This window comes from Rhincodon typus, chromosome 4, assembly GCF_021869965.1.
Source record: "Rhincodon typus isolate 14 chromosome 4, sRhiTyp1.1, whole genome shotgun sequence".
NCBI classification, from domain to species: Eukaryota; Metazoa; Chordata; class Chondrichthyes; order Orectolobiformes; family Rhincodontidae; genus Rhincodon; species Rhincodon typus.
Genome location: NC_063335.1, coordinates 7,482,792 through 7,504,427, shown reverse-complemented (window position 1 = coordinate 7,504,427; position 21,636 = coordinate 7,482,792). Strand labels below are relative to the sequence as shown.

At 42.0% G+C, this 21,636-nt stretch overlaps 1 protein-coding gene across 1 annotated transcript in view; it reads left to right on the top strand.

Annotated features, from left to right (window-relative positions):
* Window positions 1–14,223: 14,223 nt before the first annotated feature.
* The window catches only part of LOC109929992 (F-box and leucine-rich repeat protein 2), a 136,380-nt gene continuing 128,967 nt past the window's right edge, over window positions 14,224–21,636 (top strand). Inside the window, exon 1 of the mRNA XM_048595635.1 lies at window positions 14,224–14,689. Coding sequence (XP_048451592.1) covers window positions 14,660–14,689 — 30 coding nt within the window. The 5' untranslated portion in view covers window positions 14,224–14,659. The remainder of the gene's footprint in view (window positions 14,690–21,636) is intronic.

The following is a 21,636-nucleotide window of genomic DNA, read 5'->3' as shown; positions in this document are numbered from 1 at the left end:
CCGGAGCAGCGCGAGGGCTGCGAGGTCCGGAGCAGCGCGAGGGCTGCGAGGTCCGGAGCAGCGCGAGGGCTGCGAGGTCCGGAGCAGCGCACAGGCAGCAAGTCCCAGGCGGAGACTGGCACGGGCCAGTCAGTCCTGGAGGCTTGGACTGGAGCAGGGTCAGCTGTTGGACTGGTGTCTGGTGCAGGCAGTCAGAACATAGAACGTAGAAGGATCTCGGAGTTCACATCCACAGTTCCCTGAAAGCTGCCACCCAGGTGGATAGAGTTGTTAAGAAGGCATATGGTGTGTTAGCTTTCATTAATAGAGGGATTGAGTTCAAGAGCCGTGAAGTTATGCTCCAGCTATACAAAACCCTGGTTTGGCCACACCTGGAGTATTGTGTCCAGTTCTGGTCGCCTCAGTACAGGAAAGATGTGGAAGCATTGGAAAAGGTGCAGAGGGAGATTTACCAGGATGTTGCCTGGAATGGAGAGAAGGTCTTACGAGGAAAGGTTGAGAGAGCTGGGGCTTTTCTTTTTAGAACGACAAGGGATGAGAGGTGACTTGATAGAGGTGTACAAAATGATCTGGTATAGATAGAGTGGACAGCCAGAGACTTTTTCCTAGGGTAGAGATAGCTATTACAAGGGGACATAGTTTTAAAGTGAGTAGAGATAGATATAGGGGAGTCATCAGAGGTAGGTTCTTTACTCAGAGAATGGTAGGGGCGTGGAATGCATTGCCGGAGAGGGTAGTGGAGTTGGCCTCATTCAGGGCATTTAAGTGGCTATTAGATAGGCATATGGATGATAGTATAACGTAGGGGTGGAGGTTAGATAGACCTTAGGTTTAGATTAAAAGTTCGGCACAACATCGTGGGCTGAAGGGCCTGTGCTGTGCTGTACAGCTCTATGTTCTATGTTCTAACACAGTACAGGCCCTTCAGCTCACGATGTTGTGGCGACCTATTATCCTACTAAGATCAATCTACCCTGCATACCCTACATTTTACTATCCTCAATGTGCCTATCAAAGAGTCGTTTAAAAGTCTCTAAAGTATCTGACTCCATTACCACTGCCGGCAGCGCATTCCACACGCCCACCACTCTCTGTGTGAAGAACCTACCTCTGACATCTCCCCTATACCCTCCTCCAATCACCTTAAAATTATGACCCTCGTAATAGTCATTGCCGCCCTAGGAAAAAGTCTCTGACTATCCACTCTATCTATGCCTCTCATCATCTTGTAAACCTCTACCAAGTTACCTTTCATCCTTCTTCGCTCCAAAGAAGAAAACCCTAGCTCTCTCAATCTTTCCTCATAAGACCTGCCCTCCAGTCCATGCAGCATCCTGGTGAATCTCCTCAGCACCCTCTCTGAAGCTTCCATAACGTTCCTGTAATGAGGTGACCAGAACTGAACATAATATTCCAAGTGTGGTCTAACCAGAGTTTTTTGGAGCTGCAGCATAACCTCATGGCTCTTAAACTCAATTCCCCTGTCAATGAAAGCCAACACACCATATGCCTTCTTTACAACCCTATCAACTTGGGTCACAACTTTGAGGGATCTATGGACGTGGACCCCAAGATCCCTCTGTTCCTCCACACTGCTTAGAATCCTGCCATTAACCCTGTATTCTGCATTCAAATTCAACCTTCCAAAATGAATCACTTCACACTTTTCTGCGTTGAATTCCATCTGCCACTTCTTTGCCCAGCTCTGCATCCTGTCAATGTCCCGCTGCAACCTACAATAGCCCTCCACGCTGTCCACAACTCCACCAACCTTCGTGTCATCATCAGACCACATACAGAGGCCCTGCGATGTGCTGTTACAATGTAGTATTTATTTGAAATTTTTTAATCTGGCTATAAGGTAAATCCTTTAACGATGTCTTATCTCTAACTTATTTTTTAAACTCTGTAAAGTAATGCAACTACTTTTTATTACTCTTTTGTATCCAAGATTTGTACCTTGGTACTTGTACTTAAGACGGTGCCATAGAGGCAGATATTGTAAAGCTTTTCACTGTACTTTTACAATGAAGTACATGTGACAATAAAGGATATTCTATTCTATTCTAACTTACCTGTTGTCTATGCTACAAAATAACAGTGACTACACGGTTATGTGATTCGTTGATTGTGAAACGCTTTATACGTCCTGAGGATGGGAATGGTGCAAGCTCTTTGTTTTCATTTCCAACTTTACAGCAATATGTTGTTAAAAATCTGCATAATGGAATTTAAACTCAATGAAATAACATGTTTGAATTTAAACACCTAAACTTTTTTAGGTAGCGATTTTGCTCATTATTTAAACACAGCCAACTCCTTTTCTATCAATTTTGGCCCATTCAGAATTTCAACTCCTTCCTCTTCATTGATTTAATCAACATTTCCTTCTTTAGTAAAGATAGATACAAAGACCTAATTTGGTATGACCTTTGCCTCCATATATTAGACCCTAATAGCACCACCCTTCCTCATACTAACCTTTAATATTTACTTGCATAAAAAAGATATTTGAATTTTCTTTTGTATTATTTGTCAGTCTCTTTTACTCTCTCTTCACCTTAGTTTCCTTTCACTTCCACTCTGACCTTTCTATATTCAGCCAGGCTCTTACTTGTATTACCAACCTGAAATCTATCATATGCACCTCTTTATCCGCTTCACTTCACACCTGATATCTTTCATCATCACGAAGCGCTAGCTTTGATTGTTCTACCTTGTCGGAATGTATCTCAAACATACTGAGCTAGCTCTTCTTTAAAGGCACTTAAGTTTGTTTTGCTTCTCAATCTTTGATTGTGATTTACTAGACACAAGTTCATTCTCAACTCACTGAAATTGGCCCTCCTTCAAATAAGTATTTTAATTTTAGATTATTATTTGCCTTTTCCATAGTCAACCTAAATCTTATAATACTATTTGCATTATGTCCTAAATGTTCCCCTCCTGACACTTGCTTTTCTTCACACATCCTTATTCCCAGAAGCAGATCCAGAAATGCCTCCTTCCTCATTGTGCTGGAAACATACTGATCAAGAAAATTGTCCTGAATACACTTTGTAAACTGCTACCTGTTGTGAAATCTACAACCAGATATTACCTCAATGATACAAAAGTGTTGCTTACTCATATAATCAGAAAAAAAAATCATTAAATGTTCTTTACAGAATAATAATTTCTCGATTCAATGGACTGAGAGTCATTTTGGAGAAATAGATGTCAGTGCTGAAGTGGGGTAAGGCTGAATGCTGTATTGGTCAAATAGGAATTCAGAACAGTCAGCATCATAGAGAATCCCCACCATACCATTTCAAGTGCATTCACATTATAGCTACATATAGTACTCAACTGTGATCCGACAAAGGTTTTAAAAAGGCTTGACATTACTTCTTTGCTTCTTTATTCATACCACTTATACAAACCTAGTACTGTGTTAGCCGTTTATGGTCTGATCCAGTTGAACCCTTCCTGAACCAAATGTCATTGTGAAGTGTTAGTTGTGCAAGTGTTGCTGGGAATTCAGGGAAAAGAAGAGTATGCTGTCTTTCCTCCTGCAGAGGTGGATGCTTCTTGCAGCACTGTTGTGGAGATGAGGGGAGTTGGCCCTTAGTACTGGTGCCATTCCACCTCAGTGGAAACATGTGATATTCCTGAGTACTCTGTACAATGGTTTGTTCCTCATGTCTACAGTCTCCTCTTTTTTTGGCTGAATGCAATGATTTGTTAACACAATTTTTAAATACTTTGATGAAAATATTGAAGACATGTCATGTTACATGGAGTAAAGTGAATGAAGCATGGTTTTTCATTGCTTATCCATTCTGCTGCTGTGTTTACACTGAACAGTGTTTTTAAAGGTTGAGTAGCAGCTTTTATGCCCTGTTTTAGACAGGATTAATGGTACGACTGCGCAAAATTGTTGATGAGGAACCTTTAGTATAACTCCCTCTAGAGGCTATCAATTGTAATTATGGTACGGTATTGTACAGATTTCAAACATACATTTCTTTAATTTGTACATTGCTCAATAAAGGATTTTAGAGTGGTGTTAGTTAAATAGATTACCCTTGGACACCATTGTATATCATACAGCAATCTGAGTGCTTAATTTTTCAGGATGTTACTTGAACTTCCCAATGAAACTATTGTTACAAGAACCAAAAGTCATCTAACTTATTCAACACATTTTCAATGTTGCAAGATAACACATATATATATTCAGTTTTATGGGTTTTTAAAAGATTAAGACCACTTGCTCCAACTAAGTGTTCGGTTGTCAAAATCAGTGGATGTTCTTAATAAAACAATATTCGTATTGGATATGCCATACAGCCTTTGTTGTTAGTCACACAAAAGAATAATTAGAGGGCCAGCAGTTCGACAGTCTCAGTAGCATCACAGCTAGGAGTAGCTGTTGTACAGCCGTTTAATACATTAAGGGTTATCTGAGGTCATTAAGAAGGCTCTGCCTGTTAGGATACAAAGGACATGGTACTGGGAGGAGCTAGAAGAATTTTGTAAGGAATCACAAAAGTGTGTACAAATGTTTAGTGTAGTTTGTAGATTACCAGAATCTTTCAGTAGCAATAATGTGAATTTACTGTGAAATTGAACTTGATGTCTCAAAAGGGACCATTATGTATTTCAGATTTAATACAACAGGCAATTAAATAATAGTTAAAACATATTTACTGTTAATCAAAATTGAGCTTATCATTTGCCAAAGATATCATGTGAGCATGCTCTTCAAATGGGTATCAATAATGGAAACTAATAACCACAAGAAAGATTAGTGGCAACAAATCTACTCAATGTTCCATATGGTTTCAGAAGAATTCAATGTATACAAGATGGTGCCAGTGGAGGAGAATTAATTCAGCCACATCATAAAAAGCTAGATACCACTTTCATATACAACAATAGCCAGAGCTGAAGTTGCAGCTTCAAGGAAATGGCATCTTAAAGAGAGGACAGACAGGTTGGGGAACTGCAAGGCTGGACAGGAAGACTCGAGCAATTGGGAAGAGGTGACGGATTCTGAGAACCAGCAGCCTTGTTGCAACAAGTGCTACCACTGCTGGCAGCGTCCCATCTGTGGGCCATGGAATGGCACATTTCCTTTGCATTTATCACCCAAACTTTAAATGTGACCCCTTCACCATGTACAATCAGCTAATTGGAACAACTTTTCCTTGTTTACCTAAAGTAAACCTGTTATAATTGTGTACAGTTATATCAAACTCCATTTTTTTGCTAAAATGATAACAAACCCAGCTTCTCAAACATAAACTTATTATTAAAATCCTCAATTCCTATAACCATTCTGGTAAATTTCTTCTGTACCTTCTCACGATTCCTCACATCCTCCCTGAAGTGATCAGAACTGGATACCGTACTCCTCCAGTTGAACCCTAATCAGAGTTTTATAAACTGTCAGCATGACTTTCTTGCTTTTGTCCTCAGTGGACTGGATTTTTGTGTTCGACTTGGGAAATGCAATCAGACTATTTCCTGACTACTGAAACCTAAGATTCCGTCTGCCCATACCAGCCATACTTCCATCTTTGAGAGATGTGGGTGGAATCATTCAAGCTTTTTAAGTCATGAGGCAGCTTTGGAGGAATGTGGTTGCCAATACAGGCTAGTTAGAAGATCTTTCCATTGCTCACTGTGGCATTGGCTCATCTCTCCCCCTTCTTCTTATGCTTTCTCACCCTCAAACACATGCCACTTCATCATCCATAATCTCTTTATGTTCTTTTATAGTCTTAATTCCCCTCAATGACACCTCATACTTCATGCCTCCTCATGCCACACTGTGCCCCATGTATCATCCATAGCTATTTACATAGAGTTTACAATATACATTCCTTGATATCTTTGTAATACCACTGGAAATCCTTTAAAAATGAACATGTCACTGAAAAAAAAACTATTAATATTAAAAACAAGATCAAGACCTATTGAGAAAACACAAATCTTGCCCAGTGGCCATTCAGGAAAAGAACAAAGAAACATATATTCAGAAGAACAAAGAACAAAGAAAATTACAGCACAGGAACCGGCCCTTCGGCCCTCCAAGCCTGCACTAACATGCTGCCCGTCACAACTGAAACCCCCTACCCTTCCGGGGACCATTTCCCCCTATTCCCATCCTTTCATGCATTTGTCAGGACGCCTTTCAAAAGTCACTATAGTATCTGCTTCTACTACCTTCCCCGGCAGCGAGTTCCGGGCACCCACCACCCTGTGTGTAAAAAATCTTGCCTCATACATCACCTTTAAACCTTGCCCCTCGCACATTAAGCCTATGGCCTCTGGTATCTGACTCTTCCACCCTGGGAAAAAGCTTCTGACTGTCCACTCTGTCGTTGCCCTTCATAATCTTGTAGACCTCTATGAGGTTGCCCCTCAACCTCTGTCGTTCCAGTGAGAACAATCCAAGTTTCTCCAACTTCTCCTCATACCAGGCCTCCATACCAGGCAACATCCTGGTAAATCTTTCCTGTACCCTCCCCAAAGCCACCACATCCTTCTGGTAGTGTGGTGAACAGAATTGAACACAATGTTTCAATTGCGGCCTAACTATGGTTCTATAAAGCTGCAACATTACCTGCCAATTTTTAAACTCAGTGTCCTGGCCGATGAAGGCAAACATGCCATATGCCTGGTTGACTACCTTCCCCACTTGCGTTGCCACTTTCAGTGACTTGTGTACCTGTACATCCAGATCCCTCTGCCTATCAGTACTCTTAAGGGTTCTGCCATTTACAGTATATTTTCCATCTGGATTAGACCTTCCAAAATGCATTACCTCACATTTTTCTGGATTAAACGCCATCTGCCATCGCGCTGCCCAAGTCACCAACCGATCTATATCCAGCTGTATCCTTTGACAGTCCTCATCGCTATCCGCAATTCCACCGACCTTTGTGTCATCAGCAAACTTACTAATTAGACCAATTACATTTTCCTCCAAATCATTTATATATATTACAAACAGCAAAGGTCCCAACACTGATCCCTGAGGAATGCCGCTAGTCACAGCCCTCCATTCAGAAATGCACCCTTCCACTGCTACCCTCTGTCTTCTATGACCGAACCGGTTTTTTATCCATTTTGCAAGCTCACCTCTGACCCCGTGCGACTTTACCTTCTGTATCAGCCTGCCATAAGGGACCTTGTCAAAGGCCTTACTGAAGTCCATGTCAACAAAATCCACTACCCTACCCTCATCCATCATCTTCATCACTTCCTCAAAAACTCAAACAAGTTAGTGAGACATGACCTCCCCTTCACAAAACCATGTTGCCTCTCACTAATACGCCTAATGATTTCCAAGTGGTAATAAATCCTTTCTCGAAGAATTCTCTCCAATAATTTCCGTACCACCGATGTAAAGTTCACTGGCCTGTAATTAGCTGGATTATCCTTGCCACCCTTCTGAAACAAAGGAACAACATTGGCCATTCTCCAAACTTCTCCATCCTCCCCTGTAGTCAGTGAGGATACAAAGATTTCCCTTAAGGCCCTAGCAATTTCCTTGATTGCCGCTCTTAGTATTCTGGGGTATATCCCATCAGGTACTGGGGACTTGTCTACCTTAATGTTTTTCAAGACCCCCAATACCTCTTCCCTTTTGATCTCAACATGACCCAAACTATCTACACACCGTTCCCAGATTCTTCATCCACCAAGTCCTTCTCTATGGTGAATACTGATGCAAAGTACTCATTTAATACCTCACCTATTTCCTCTGGCTCCACACATAAAATCCCTTCCCTGTCCTTGAGTGGGCCAACCCTCTCTCTGGCTACCCTCTTGCTCTTTATATATGCATAAAAAACCTTGGGATTTTCCTTAATCCTGTTGGCCAATGACTTTTCATGACCCCTTTTAGCCCTCCTGGCTACTTGCTCAAGTTTCTTTTGACTTTCCTTGTATTCTACCCTTGCTTCGTGTGTTCCCAGCCTCCTAGCTTTGATAAATGCTTCTTTTTTCTTTTTGATTAGGCTCACAATATCTCGTTATCCAAGGTTCCCTAAACTTGCCATACTAATCCTTTATCCTTACAGGAACGTGCTGGTCCTGAGTTCTCAGCAACTTACACTCAAAAGCCTCCTACATACCGTGTGTTGTTTTGCCCTCAAACATCTGTCTCCAATCTACATTCTTCAGTTCCTGCCTAATATTTAGCCTTCCCCCAATTCACCTGACAACTATACCTATCTTTACCCATCAATATCTTAAAGCTTACTGAATTATGATCACCGTTCCCAAGCTGCTCACATACTGAGACGTTGACCACCTGGCCAGGCTCATTCCCCAATACTAGGTCCAGTATGGCCCCTTTTCTAGTTGGACTATCTAGATACTGTTTCAAGAAGCCCTCCTGGATGCTCCTTACAAACCCTGCCCCAACCGAGCCCCAAGCACTAAGTGAGTCCCAGTCAATATATGGAAAGTTAAAATCACCCACGACAACAACCTTATTACTTTTACATCTTGCCAAAATCTGCCGACATTTCTGTTCTTCTATCTCCCGCTGGCTGTTGAGAGGCCTATAGTAAACCCCAAACATTGTGATTGTACCCTTCCAGTTCCTGAGCTCTACCCATATTGCTTCGCTGTATGAGCCATCCAAGGTGTCCTCCCACAGCATAGCTGTGATATTCTCCTTAACAAGTAGTGCAACTCCCCCACCCCTTTTATATTCCCCTCTATTCTTCCTGAAACATCTGTATCCAGGAACGTTAAGCTGCCAATCCTGTCCCTCCCTTAACCAAGTCTCTGTAATAGCAACAACATCATAGTTCCAAGTACTAATCCAAGCTCTAAGTTCATCTGCCTTACCTGTTACACTTCTCGCATTGAAACAGATGCACTTCAGTCCACCTGCTTTGTTTCACAACCACACCCTGCCTGCTCTTCCTCTGAGTCTTACTGGCCCTATTCTCGAGTTTCCTTTCAGTCAATTCACCTTTGCTTTAGTTCCCAACCCCCTGCCAAGCTAGTTTAAATCCTCCCGAGTGACACCAGCAAATCTCCCAGCCAGAATATTTGTGCCCTTCCAGTTTAGATGCAACCCGTCCTTTTCGTACAGGTCCCACCTGCCCTGGAAGAGATCCCAATGGTCCAGATATCGGAAACCCTCCCTCCTATACCATCTGTTTAGCCATATGTTAAGCTGTACTATCCTCCTTGTTCTAGCCCCATTGGCATGTGGCACAGGGAGTAATCCCAAGATTACAACCTTGGAGGTCCTGCTCTTTAACTTTCTACCTAACTCCCTGAACTGCTACTGCAGGACCTTGTCACTCATCCTACCTATGTTGTTAGTACCTATATGTACCACAACCTCTGGCTGTTCACCCTCTCCCTTCAGAATGCCTTCTATCCGTTCAGAGATGTCCTGGATCCTGGCACCAGGGAGGCGACACACCATCCTGGAGTCTCTTTTACATCCCAACCGTGGTGCCACCAATCTGGCTGCTGCTGCTGTTACCCCCTGATAGGTAGTCCCCCCAACAGTATCCAAAATGGTATACTTGTTAGAGAGGGGGACAACCACAGGGGATTCCTGCACTGGCTACCTGCCCCTTCTAGCGGTCACCCATCTAGCTGCCTGCACCTTGGGTGTCACCGCATCTCTAAAACTACTGTCTATGATGCATTCCGTCACCCTCATGCTCCTAAGTGCATCCACTTGCTGCTTCAACCTATCCATGCGGTCTGTGAGGAGCTGCAATTGGGTGCACTTCCTGCAGATGTAGTCATCTGAGACACTGAAAGTGTCGCGGATCTCCCACATCTCACAAGTACAGCACTTAACCCCTCTGATTGACATTTCTATCCTCAATCAAGCTGTTTAAGAAAATTTATTAAGCACTTACCCTTACTTATCGCTGCAAATACCCTAGGTAGGTCATCCCTCACTCACCTTCCCAGGATGCTCCCTGGATCTCTCCCTTTCCCTTTGCTCCTGGTCCTCACAGTGGAGTGTGTGTGCTTTTTTTTGTTTAGTGGAGGAGGTAGAGAGGGAAACACTGAGGAAGTGTTTGGGGTTGAACTGTCACTTGACAACAGCCCCTCCGCAAACCACCTTCTGGAAGCAGTGACTGCACTGATGCAGATCTTCCCCATTTCAGCCAATCAGCGTCACCACTCTGCTGCCCTCTTCCGGGTCAACAGAACCTACTTTAAAGATCAAATCTTTTAATAACCTCAAATTGTCAATCAACTATGAACACAACCCCCTCCTCAAGTAAATAGCTCTGAAACTTTTGAAACTCATTCATCCACGCTATGTTAGGTTGTCAAAGAAAAGCATTAGAAATGCAACAAATGAAGCTTATTTAAACTGCAAAAGTAAACTGAGTGCCACATTGTAACACAGTTGTTTAATGTTCAACTGATCAAAGTATTCTGGAAGCTGCCATGATGCCTATGTTCTTGGTAACTCTTAAGTTCCTGCCTCATGAAAAGGGCTGAATGCTATACGTGGATGGCTGCTGAGAAACAAGGGTTAACCTCTGCAACCATGACTGATGGTTAATGGAATCTGCTGACTGAGACTCTGCACAGTTACAATGCAGCTTACTGTTCCACAGGGCCATTGTAGACCTGTCTCCTCAAGATAAGGTTCCAACACTTAGATCAATTTGGAGGGGGCCTTGTAATAAATTCCAGATAAAATATTTTGCATAACACTGCCTGAAGCAGGGATTATGAGACAGCAGTGCAACACAGCATAATGAAGCTTATTTGGTTGTCTCAATATGAGATCTTGGCATCCTCGGATTACTGGCTTCAATCCTCTCCAATACATTCAAGGGTCTTCTCCTTCTAGGGGGCGAGAACAGGATTGTCTATCCCCCCAGTTCTATTATGTGAAATATTCTGCTGCAATGAGACAAAAGGAGGAATTGATGAGGATGAAAGTAGCTGGAAGAGCTGCTATTGGCGGTGCAAGAACAGGAAAAGTGTTGAGATTCCCCAGTGAGTGAGTAGGAAGTGCAGAGAACAGGAAGCTTTAGTATTTTGGGAAGATGAGGTGAGTGTGAGCCATTGAAGGATGACCTGCATGCAATAGTGAGAGGTGTAGATTATTAGCCTTGGTAGGAGATTGTGTCCAATGGCACAATCAGAGTGCATGTGAGGCAGCAGTGAGAAAATAGTGCTACTTAATCTTATGGAATGCAGAAGATCATTGATCTTTTTATGGCATTGTCGAGCACGTCTTCTCACCATCAACACTGCACTGACCCAGGTGGCTATCTCACTCTATGCTGGCAGCATTTGGTGCTGTGGCCTTTTTTAGCCACCTTGAAGAAAGAAGACAGCCACCCTCTCCAGCATCGTATCCAACAACACCTCAACATCCCTGTCTGTGAACTGAGGTGCCAACTTCCCTTTCTTCGTTATCTCCTCTAGAAAAATGGTCAAGTACCAGACTTTGAATGGCAGTTTCTGGCTTGCAGTGTTTGAATTGGTGTGCAGCTGGGCTTTAAAATGGCGCCCGTGATGTGAATGCAGGAAGGTTCTGGCAGCAGCAGTACCTCTGCTTCTGCAATCATATGATATAATGATAAGGGCGCCGAGAGCCCAGGTACATAATTCTGGGGTGAAGTTTGGAAAATTGTGGCAGAAAAGTCACCGTAGCCCATAGAGGGAAACCCTCCAATAAACTCTCCAAAGTTACACTTGGATAAAAATGGAAGATTCAGCCCTTTATGTCTAAAAGTGGCACCACTTCAAATTTCAAGGAACTGCAAGACATCACATAGGTACTAATAGTGATCCTTACTCCAAGAAGGAAAAATTGTCAACTAACTTCGAAAAATTATTTACATTTTTGCTCTGCATTTGCCAAATACGCTCACAGCGACAATTTGATATGAGATCAGTACTAGTTCTGACAATAGCAACTATAATTCTATAACTGGAGATAATTGTATCAAGCGAATTTGCAACATGGATGGAGGCCATTCAGTCATCGGTACCTGTTCCAGCACAGCCTGTATTGCACAAAGGCTACATTAAAACGTGAATTATGAAAGCCAACAAAAAGAACCTTAGAAAAGTGACAATTTGAAGTCTGGTTATAATAATAAATACTTATTTTTGTTTCTCTTTCTGCACATATTGCTAGATCTACTCAGTGCTGTGTAATGCCTCACAATCAGTATGTAAGTATGCCTTTCAAAGACTTGCTCATGATGGACAAGCGGTGGAACAGACATCACGTTTATGGCCCAACATCATTAACATCAAAAATAGTATGATGCAGAAGAGCATGTAAACACTAATTGTTACATAAAAGCAACTTCCACACTGCTTAGGCACTCGTTAACACAATCAAACAGACTAGATAGGCAGCGTTCATTGAGAGATCTAGATGATGACTTGATTGCTGAACCATCTGCTACTTCTGTCCAGCAGAGTCCAAAATAACATACAGAGAACTTAAATCACCCATCGTCTCCAAAGTAGCTAACAGCATGTTTGGATAGACTTGTGAAACTTCCACAGTGATTGCCCCTGTGAAAAGAAATGGAAATCAGAGACTTTGGGTTAGATAATAGTATGAGGAATCAAGTTAGAGATTTGATGGATGTATCATAAGGAGCAGAATTAGACACTAAGGAGATGATTTCTAAAGGGTAGAAATCGAGACAGTTGTGAGATGTATTAAGAGGAGAAAAATTAGAGACTTGAGTGAGACGAATTATAAGGAGTAGAATTAAGAGACTAGTGGGGGGAGATTTTTATAAAGGGGTAGAATTAAAGAGTTGAGAAAATGTATTATAAGACTTGGGAAGATGTATTGTAAAGGATAGACTTAGAAACTTGTAAAAGTGTATTATTAAGTGTAGAATTGAACATTTAGGGCAATGCATTATAAGGAGAAGAATTAGAGAGTGGGGGAGAGGTATTATAGGGAGCAGAATTCACAACTTGAGGGGATTTATTGTACAAGTCAGAATTGGAGACTTTGGGAGATAGATTCGTAGAGTTGTATAGCATGGACCAACTTGTCTATGCCGACCAGATATCTTAAATTAATCTAGTCCCATTTGTCAGCATTTGGCCGAAATCCCTCTGAACCCTTCCTATTCAGGTACCCATCCAGATGCCTTTTAAATTTTGCAACTGTATAAACCTCCACCACTTTCTCTGGCAGCTGGTTCCATACATGCACCACCCTCTGCATGAAAAGTTTCCCCTTAGGTCCCTTTTATATCTTTCCCCTCTCACCTTAAACCTATGCCCTCTAGTTTTGGACTCCCCTACCCTGGGAAAACGACCTTGGCTATTAACCCTATCCATGCCCTTCATGATTTTATACAACCCCAATAAGGTCACTCCTCAACTCGAAGAGTCCAGGGAAATTTGTTTGATTGTGTTAATGAGTGCCTCAGCAGTGTGGAAGTTGCTTTTATGTAACAATTAGTGTTTACATGTTCTTCTGCATCATACTATTTTTGATTTTAATGATGTTGGGCCATGAACATGATGTCTGTTCAGCCTGTCTCCTATAGCTCAAACCCTGCAACTCTGGCAACATCCTTGTAAATCTTCTCTGCACTCTTTCAAGTTTAACAACATCTTTTCTCTCGCAGCTAGACCAAAATTGAACACAGTATTTCTAAAGTGGCCTAACCAATGTCCCTTACAGTGGTAACATAATATTCTAACTCCTACACACAATGCACAGGCCAATAAAGGCAAATGTGGTAGAATTGGATATTTGGGACAATGTATGATAAAGAGTAGAATTTGAGACTTGAGATATATTTGGTATGGGGTTGAGACTGACTGTGAAATGCTAATATGACTTCACCGAAAGAAGTGATACAATTTTCACATTATTCTCCCTTGCAGACTGATGGAAAGATGTAGCCACTGTATGATGTCTCTGGAATGAAATTAGTGTTTCCCGCATATTGTAAACACTTTGTAAACATTCTTTAGCAGCACATAAGCAAGACTGTAATAAAATCCACACCCTCACATACTTGTGTTTTTTGTTCCTTTGCCACACAATCATCTTAACGTTTTCCCAGTTCTGCACAAAACGGTCAAACATGAACTCTATTTAACTCTTGTGCAGGTGCCGCCAGACTTGCTGAGTGTTCCTGTCATGTTGTTTGTGTTTAATGAATTAACTCGGACTCCTACCCTTTGTGTTATATAACAACAGAGCGGATAAGTCAGGAAAAGGGAGTCGGGCAGAGAATCTCGAGGTTTCTTCTTCTTCCTCCTCCTCCTCTGCTTGAAGAGCGGGGACGTGTGCGAACAATAAACCGTTATTCCGTTCAGCGGCAGTGGAGCGACAGAGAGCAAAAACCCAAACAAGCAAGCAACCTCCATGCGCCAAATTCCTGACTCCATGACGGCGGTGGGGGAAGGGGGCGTCGCCTGTAGCTAAACTTTCCGAAAAAAGAAGTGTGTTTAAAGGGCCATGCCCTGATGTCGCCGCGAATTTTTGTTCCTTGTGGGTTTTTTTTTGGTAGAGGTGGTCTGAAAAACAGGGGAAGGTGAAAGTGGCCGTTTTTTTTTGAAAAAAAGGTGGTTGGTGTTTAAGGGTGTGACGTCAGGCGGCGGTTGGTGTGTCCATGTTGGATCCGGGAGCGGCCGCGAGCCAGAGCCAAGAGCCATGAATGGCATCACCCGCGGCCGCTTTGAGGTGAGTACCCCCCCACCCCACTATTCCCTCCCCTCCCCTCCCCTCCCCTCCCCTCCATCGGGTAGCCGCCTGTTGGACGGATGATGCCGAGGCTGGGGCCTGCGACCTCGGACTGCAGTGGCTGTCCGTCCGGGTGGTGCAGCAGCAGCAGCAGCTCCGGAATGGGAGTGGGGTTAAGAAGGAAAGGGAGACTCCTTAGTCACCAGGAGCTTTTATTTTAAAGGCGAAAGGAGGAGTTGTTCGGTTTATTGTGTCGCGGGGGAGAAGTCCTCACGTTTCTTGCTTGGGGGTTGGCGGCGAACTGCAGAGCGGCATTTTAAAAGGACACCAGCTGATTGTCAGACAAGTGTTTGGTGCATTGTTGTTGTCCCAGGCGACTTACATGCTTTAATCGAGTGAGCAATCTGTTTGTGTAAATGCCAGCGATTCACTTGCACCAGAGAGTGATTGTCGTCTGGTGAAATCCTCGGCATTTAAAATCTAAGCCACACCTACACACACTTGAAATTGCTATGCGACATTAGCCTTGTTCTTTGTTTTATTTGAATGGGCAGTCCAGACGTGTTTCCATAACATTGCTTAAAATACTACACTGCCGTACTCGGCTTTAGGTGGGATGGGGGAAGGTGTTGGAGCTGTTGGGAAGGGTGTGTTGTGAATCGAGTCCAGTACGAAGCAATATTTTAACTTGCATGGTAAAGGTTTTGATCGCACTTTCTAGCCAAAATTGAAATGGTATGTTGTCTATGGCACAACTACTAATGTATTCTTGACTTTTCATAGTTTTTGTTTTGCTTGCTCCTCCAATTTGTAATCAGTCACTTTACCAGCTCTTCGTGTGAAGGAGTGTTGAGTTGTGCAGATGCTCTTTGAGCCTTTTGAAATGAATCAAGAACACTTGACCAGTATTCATGAACATAAGTACATAGAACATAGAATCCCTACAGTGTGGAAACAGTCCCCTCGGCTCAACAAGTCCACACCGACCCTTGAAGCGTCCGTCCCAGACCAATCCCCCTATAACCCACCTAAACGACACATCCCTGAACACGACGGGTAATTTAGCATAGCCAATCTGCCTAACCTGCACATCTTTGGACTGTGGGAGGAAACCGGAGCACCCGAAGGAAACCCACACAGACAGTCGCCCAAGAGTGGAATTGAACCTGGGTCCCCGGCATTGTGAGGCAGCAGTGCTAACCACTGAGCCACCGTGCCGCCCCATCTTCCCTCCTTTCGTGGACTTTGAATTCTCTTGTTTGCATTTGAAATCTGGAGGTGTTAGTGTGGGGAAACTGCATAAATACAACAGTACACTAGGGAGATATGTGACAATTAGTTAGCTAAGCTTATTTTTTCTAATCTACATAGGAATATGAGACAACATTTGGCTCTTCATTGCCATTCAATGAAATTATGGCTGATCTGGACCTGTTTGTGTGGACAACCACTTGAATCTGCTTAGGACCTTCCGCAGGAGCACAGTTGAGATTGCAAATTCAATTGAGTAGGCAATTGAACCTTGTGTATGTATATGTTATATGTATTACCATGTCACATTAGATTTTTAATGTACCAAAATAAATTACTCAATCTTGTGTACAACCACATCTCCATAAAAATGCAATCTATATGTTTAGCACTTTTCCATTTACTCGTCTGCATCTGAAGATTCTACTAGTCTGGGCAAAGTGAATTAGCTTGTCGTGGTCTACATTGTCTAGTCCCATTCAAATACAAAAACAACTTCTGGGACCTAGAACTGTGCATAGTAATCCACCTGTAGGTATATCAATGATGTATGTACTAGCAGGATGACCACACTGTTTGAGCTTAATATTGACCTTTTAACATATCCCAACATCTAACTTGCTTTACTCATTGGCTGTAGGCATTGTTATGATAGTTTCAGTATTTTTGTCAATCAGGATCCCCAGAATTATTTCATTTTCTGTGCACGTGATTTTCTTTTCATCTAAATAGTCTGATTTTAAAACAAATCTCCATGTGAATACTTGTCTACATTGAATTTAATCTGCTACCTGTGTGTTCAAGTACCACATACATTCAAAATGTTCTGTTCCTTATGCTGGTCGGCTCTTCAAATGACCTTGTTTATCAGATTTTTATCATTTATAAAATTAGATATAGTGCTTGTGACACATGACTATAGATCATTAATACAAAGATGTTAAACAAGAAATTCCATAATAACTCCCTGGAGTAACCCCAGTGGTAAACATCACCCTCTAGATTCTTTGCTCAAGCATTATGTGCCACTTTAAGCTATCATTAATTAGTGATTCCTGCTAACTTTATTTTCTGTACTAGCTCTCCCAGAGAAACTGTAACAGCAGCATTGCTGAAATCCAGGTATACCAAAAATGTAGCTTCACCCCATCAACATCCTAAATGAAAATTGGTTAGATTGACAGGGCACCCCTTCGTGAAACCATTTTGCATCTCATTATCAAATTATTTTATTGTTTCTATAACTTTATACACAGTCGATATCAGATCCTTGTGGTCTGTGATTTGAGTTGTTGTTTTAAGAACGCTTTTCACCTTTTAAAAATCACATTTTTCCCAATCCCAAGCACCTCTTTGGTATTTTGGTAATTTCTGGAACAGTTATGCCCCTAAAAAACACATCTTATCCAACCTTTTACTTATTGTGAAGTTTCACAGCAACATAGCCACCTTTAACATGAGAGGGTTACGTTTTGCCTGTGCAACATCTATAGTTTCCTTTCTGGCTCAAGTAAGCTACTGTCTCCTCTGTGGTTTAAAAACAAGACAAAATAATGTAATTGTGGTTTTGGTTGACAATACCACATTTTTATTTGCTCTGTATATAAGAACATAAGAACTAGGAGCAGGAGTAGGCCATCTGGCTCCTCAAGCCTGCCCTGCCATTTAATAAGATCATGGCTGATCTTTTTGAGACTCAGCTGCACTTACCCGCCCACTCACTATAACCCTTAATTCCTTTACTGTTCAAAAACTTATCTAGCCTTGCCTTAAAAACATTCAGCGAGGTAGCTTCAACCGCTTCACTGGGCAGGGAATTCCACAGATTCACAACCCTTTGGGTGAAGAAGTTCCTCCTGACCTCAGTTCTACATCTACTTCCCTTTATTTTGAGGCGATGCCCTCTAGTCCTAGTTTCACCTGCTAGCGGAAACAACCTCCCTGCCTCCACCTTATCTATTCCCTTCATAATCTTATATGTTTCTATAAGATCTCCCCTCATTCTTCTGAATTCCAATGAGTATAATCCCAGTCTACTCAGTCTGTCCTCCTAATCCAACCCTCTCAACTCTGGAATCAACCGAGTGAATCTCCTCTGCACCCCCTCCAGTGCTAGTATATCCCTTCTCAAGTAAGGAGACCAAAACTGCACGCCATACTCCAGGTGTGGCCTCACCAGGACCCTATACAGCTGCAGCATAACCTCCCTGTTTTTAAACTCCATCCCTCGAGCAATGGCAGACAAAATTCCATTTGCCTTTTTAATTACCTGCTGCACCTGCACTCCTACTTTTAGCGATTCATGCACAAGGACACCCAAGTTCCTCTGCACAACATGCTGCAATTTTTTACCATTTAAAACATAGTCCATTTTGCTGTCATTCCCACCAAAATGGATGACTTCACACTTATCAACATTGTACTCCATCTGCCAGACCTTTGCCCACTCACTTAGACTATGTATATCCCTCTGCAGACTTTCAGTGTCTTCTGCACACTTTGCTCTACCACTCACCTTCGTGTCAGATGCTAATTTTGACATACCACACTTAGTCCCCAACTCCAAATCATCTATGTAAATTGTAAACAATTGCGGTCCCAACACTGATCCCTGAGGCACACCACCAGCCACTGACTGCCAACCAGAAAAGCACCCATTTACCCCTACTCTTTGCTTTCTACTGGTCAACCAATCCTCTATCCATGCCAATACATTACCTGTAATACCATGGAACTTTATCTTATGTAGCAGCCTTTGGTGTGGCACCTTGTCAAATGCCTTCTGGAAATCCAGATACACCAGATCCACAGGTTCCCCATTGTCCACCATGCAAGTAATGTCCTCAAAGAATTCCACCAAATTAGTTAAACATGACCTACCCTTCATGAACCCATGCTGGGTGTTCCCAATGGGACAATTTATATCCAGGTGTCTTTTTGTCTGAACAGTTCTGATGAAATTCACCAATGATAATTGTGAAACCTTTGTTATAAGCAACAAACTGTTCAAAAATTACTAATTAGTTTGGTAATGTTGGAATATTTTTACTGGGAAATAATCAGCATGTAGGGCATTTTGGAAACAAAACATTTTTAAATAGAATGCATTTTGTGACCAAATATGTGAATAGTTGTTGCACCAGGAAAAATAATGTCCTTTTAAAAACTATTACTGGCTCTGGGTTTTGTTGATATTTTCTAATCAACCAGTGCAGAGATGTTATTACACATGGGGCATATTTTTTACAGAGGATGGTGTGGAATGAACTTCATGAAGAAATGGTGGATGCGGACATGGTTACAACATTGAAAATAAACTTAAATAAGCGCATAAATAGCAAAGGTTTGGACAGCTATGGGCCAAGAGCTGGCAGGTGGAAATAGTTTAGTTTAGGATTATGTGTGGCGTGGACTGGTTGGACCGGATAGTCTCTTTTTGTGCTGTATGACTCTATGATTATCGCCTCTGGAGCAGGTGGGATTTGAACCCAGGCCTCCTTTCTCAAAGGTAGGAACATTACCACTGTGCCACAACTTTGGATTTTGTTTGCAGATCTCTTGATGAGTCTCATTCTGGTCACTTTAGTGGCACATGCCTAAATTGAACATATTAAGACAATCCTGTCAATGGACTACACATCTCAGGATTCCTTCATAATCAAATGGAAGAAGGTGATTTTGTTTAATGTATTGCATGGTTGACCTTGCTATGAGTGAAACTCAATAGTTTGAGTTTAGTACTACTAAAGCATAAAATTGTTTGTTTTTTTTTTGAATGGTGCATCAATAGCTTCAGTTTGTGCATAATTTAATGTCGTTGAAGTTTTGCAGAGACTTGATTTTTTTAAAAAAAATGACCACCTTGGGTAGGGTGAACAAAGGTTTGGTGATATTAATCAAGTCTTTAAGAATTTATTGAAAGTGAAAGAGGTGGTCGGATTTAGAGAATTTCAAGGCATGAGACCTTGCAGGCTAAAAGCATGACTGCTTGTTGTGAAGCAAAGGAGGAGGAAGATGCCTGAAAGGCCAGAGTTCAAAGAAGAATGGCTTGAGATCAGACATTAGAAAAGGTGTGAAGTCGTAAAGAGATTCATACTTTGAATTGAATTTGCTCAGCTGTTTCTACTTGTAGAGTAACAGAATATTTACACTATGGAAAGAGGCCATTTGTGCTGTCTGTCTAAAGGCGCAATTTACCTCGTGCCATTCTGTGGCTGTTCCTATAATCTTGCACATTCTTCTTTGTTGGATCATAAAATCGACTTTTAATTGCTTTGAATCTGCCTTCCCAACAGACTCAGACAGTGCTTTGCAGATTCTGACCATTTCTTGTATGGGAGGAAAAAATTCTCGTATGTGATTTTCCCTTTGCCAATTGCCAATTACCATCAACCTCTACTTGTTCTTGATCCTTCCATCAGTGGGCATAGCTTTTTCCCCATCTACTCAGTCCAGACTGCTCATGATTTATATACCTCTATCCTCTCCACTTTCTTTTCTTCAAAGAGAGGAGACTCGACCACTCTAGAGTATCTACATAATTGAGGTGCTTTATCCATGCAAGAATTTTTGTGACTCTTTACTCCACTCTCTCATGTTTTTCCTGTCTTTCTTGTAGATATAACTAGATAAAATACATGAGTTGATGCTGAACCAATATTTACTACAGGTTTGAAATAATCTCCTTTTTTTTTGTTGTTTATGCCCTAATTTATAAAGCCTAGAATGCTGTATGCTTTATTAACCATGGTCCTAATCTATCCTGCCCTTTTAATGCATGTGAACACCCAGGTCCCTTTACTCTTCTACTGTGCTTTTTGGAATTATACCTTTCTTTATATTGTCTCTTTGTTTACATTCTTTGAAAATAAAGCTCTTCACACTTTTCTACATTAAAGTGTTGTGGGAGGCTAGGGAGGAAATTGCAGAGGCCCTTGCAGAGATCTTTGCTTCATCTTTAGCCACTGGTGAAGTTTCAGATGACTGGAAAGGGGCTAATGTTTTTTCCATTGTTTAAGAAATGTAGCAAAGACAAGCCAGGAGCTACAAGCCAGTGAGCCTGACGTCAGTGGTAGGCAAGTTATTGGAGATGATACTGAGGGACTGATTAGGGATCATCAGCCTGGATTTGCACACAGGAAGTCATGTCTGACAAATATTTTCGAGTTTTTCAAAGAGGTAACCAAGAAGATAGATGAGGGTAGGGCAGTGGATGTTGTCTATATGGACTTTAGTAAGGCCTTTGACAAGGTCCCGCACAGCAGGCTAGTCGTGAAAGTTAGGTCACATGGGATCCAGGGAGAGCTAGCTAATTGGATTCAAAATTGGCTCGATGGTAGGAAACAGAGGGTGATAGTTGAAGGTTGTTTCTCAGACTGGAGGCCTGTGACTAGTGGTGTGCCACAGGGGTTGGTGTTGGGACCTTTATTTGTTATTTACATAAATGATCTGGATGTGAATGTACAAGGCATGATTAGTAAGTTTGCAGATGATACAAAATTAGGAGGTATCATTGATAGTGAAGAAGGTTATCAAAAATTACAGGGATCTTGATCAGATGGGGAGGTGGGCTGAAGATTGACCAATGCAATTCAATACAGATAAGCGTGAGGTGTTGCACTTTGGAAAGTCCAACCGAGGTAGGACTTGTACAGTAAGTGGTAAGGTCCTGAGGAGTGTTGTGGAACAGAGGGACC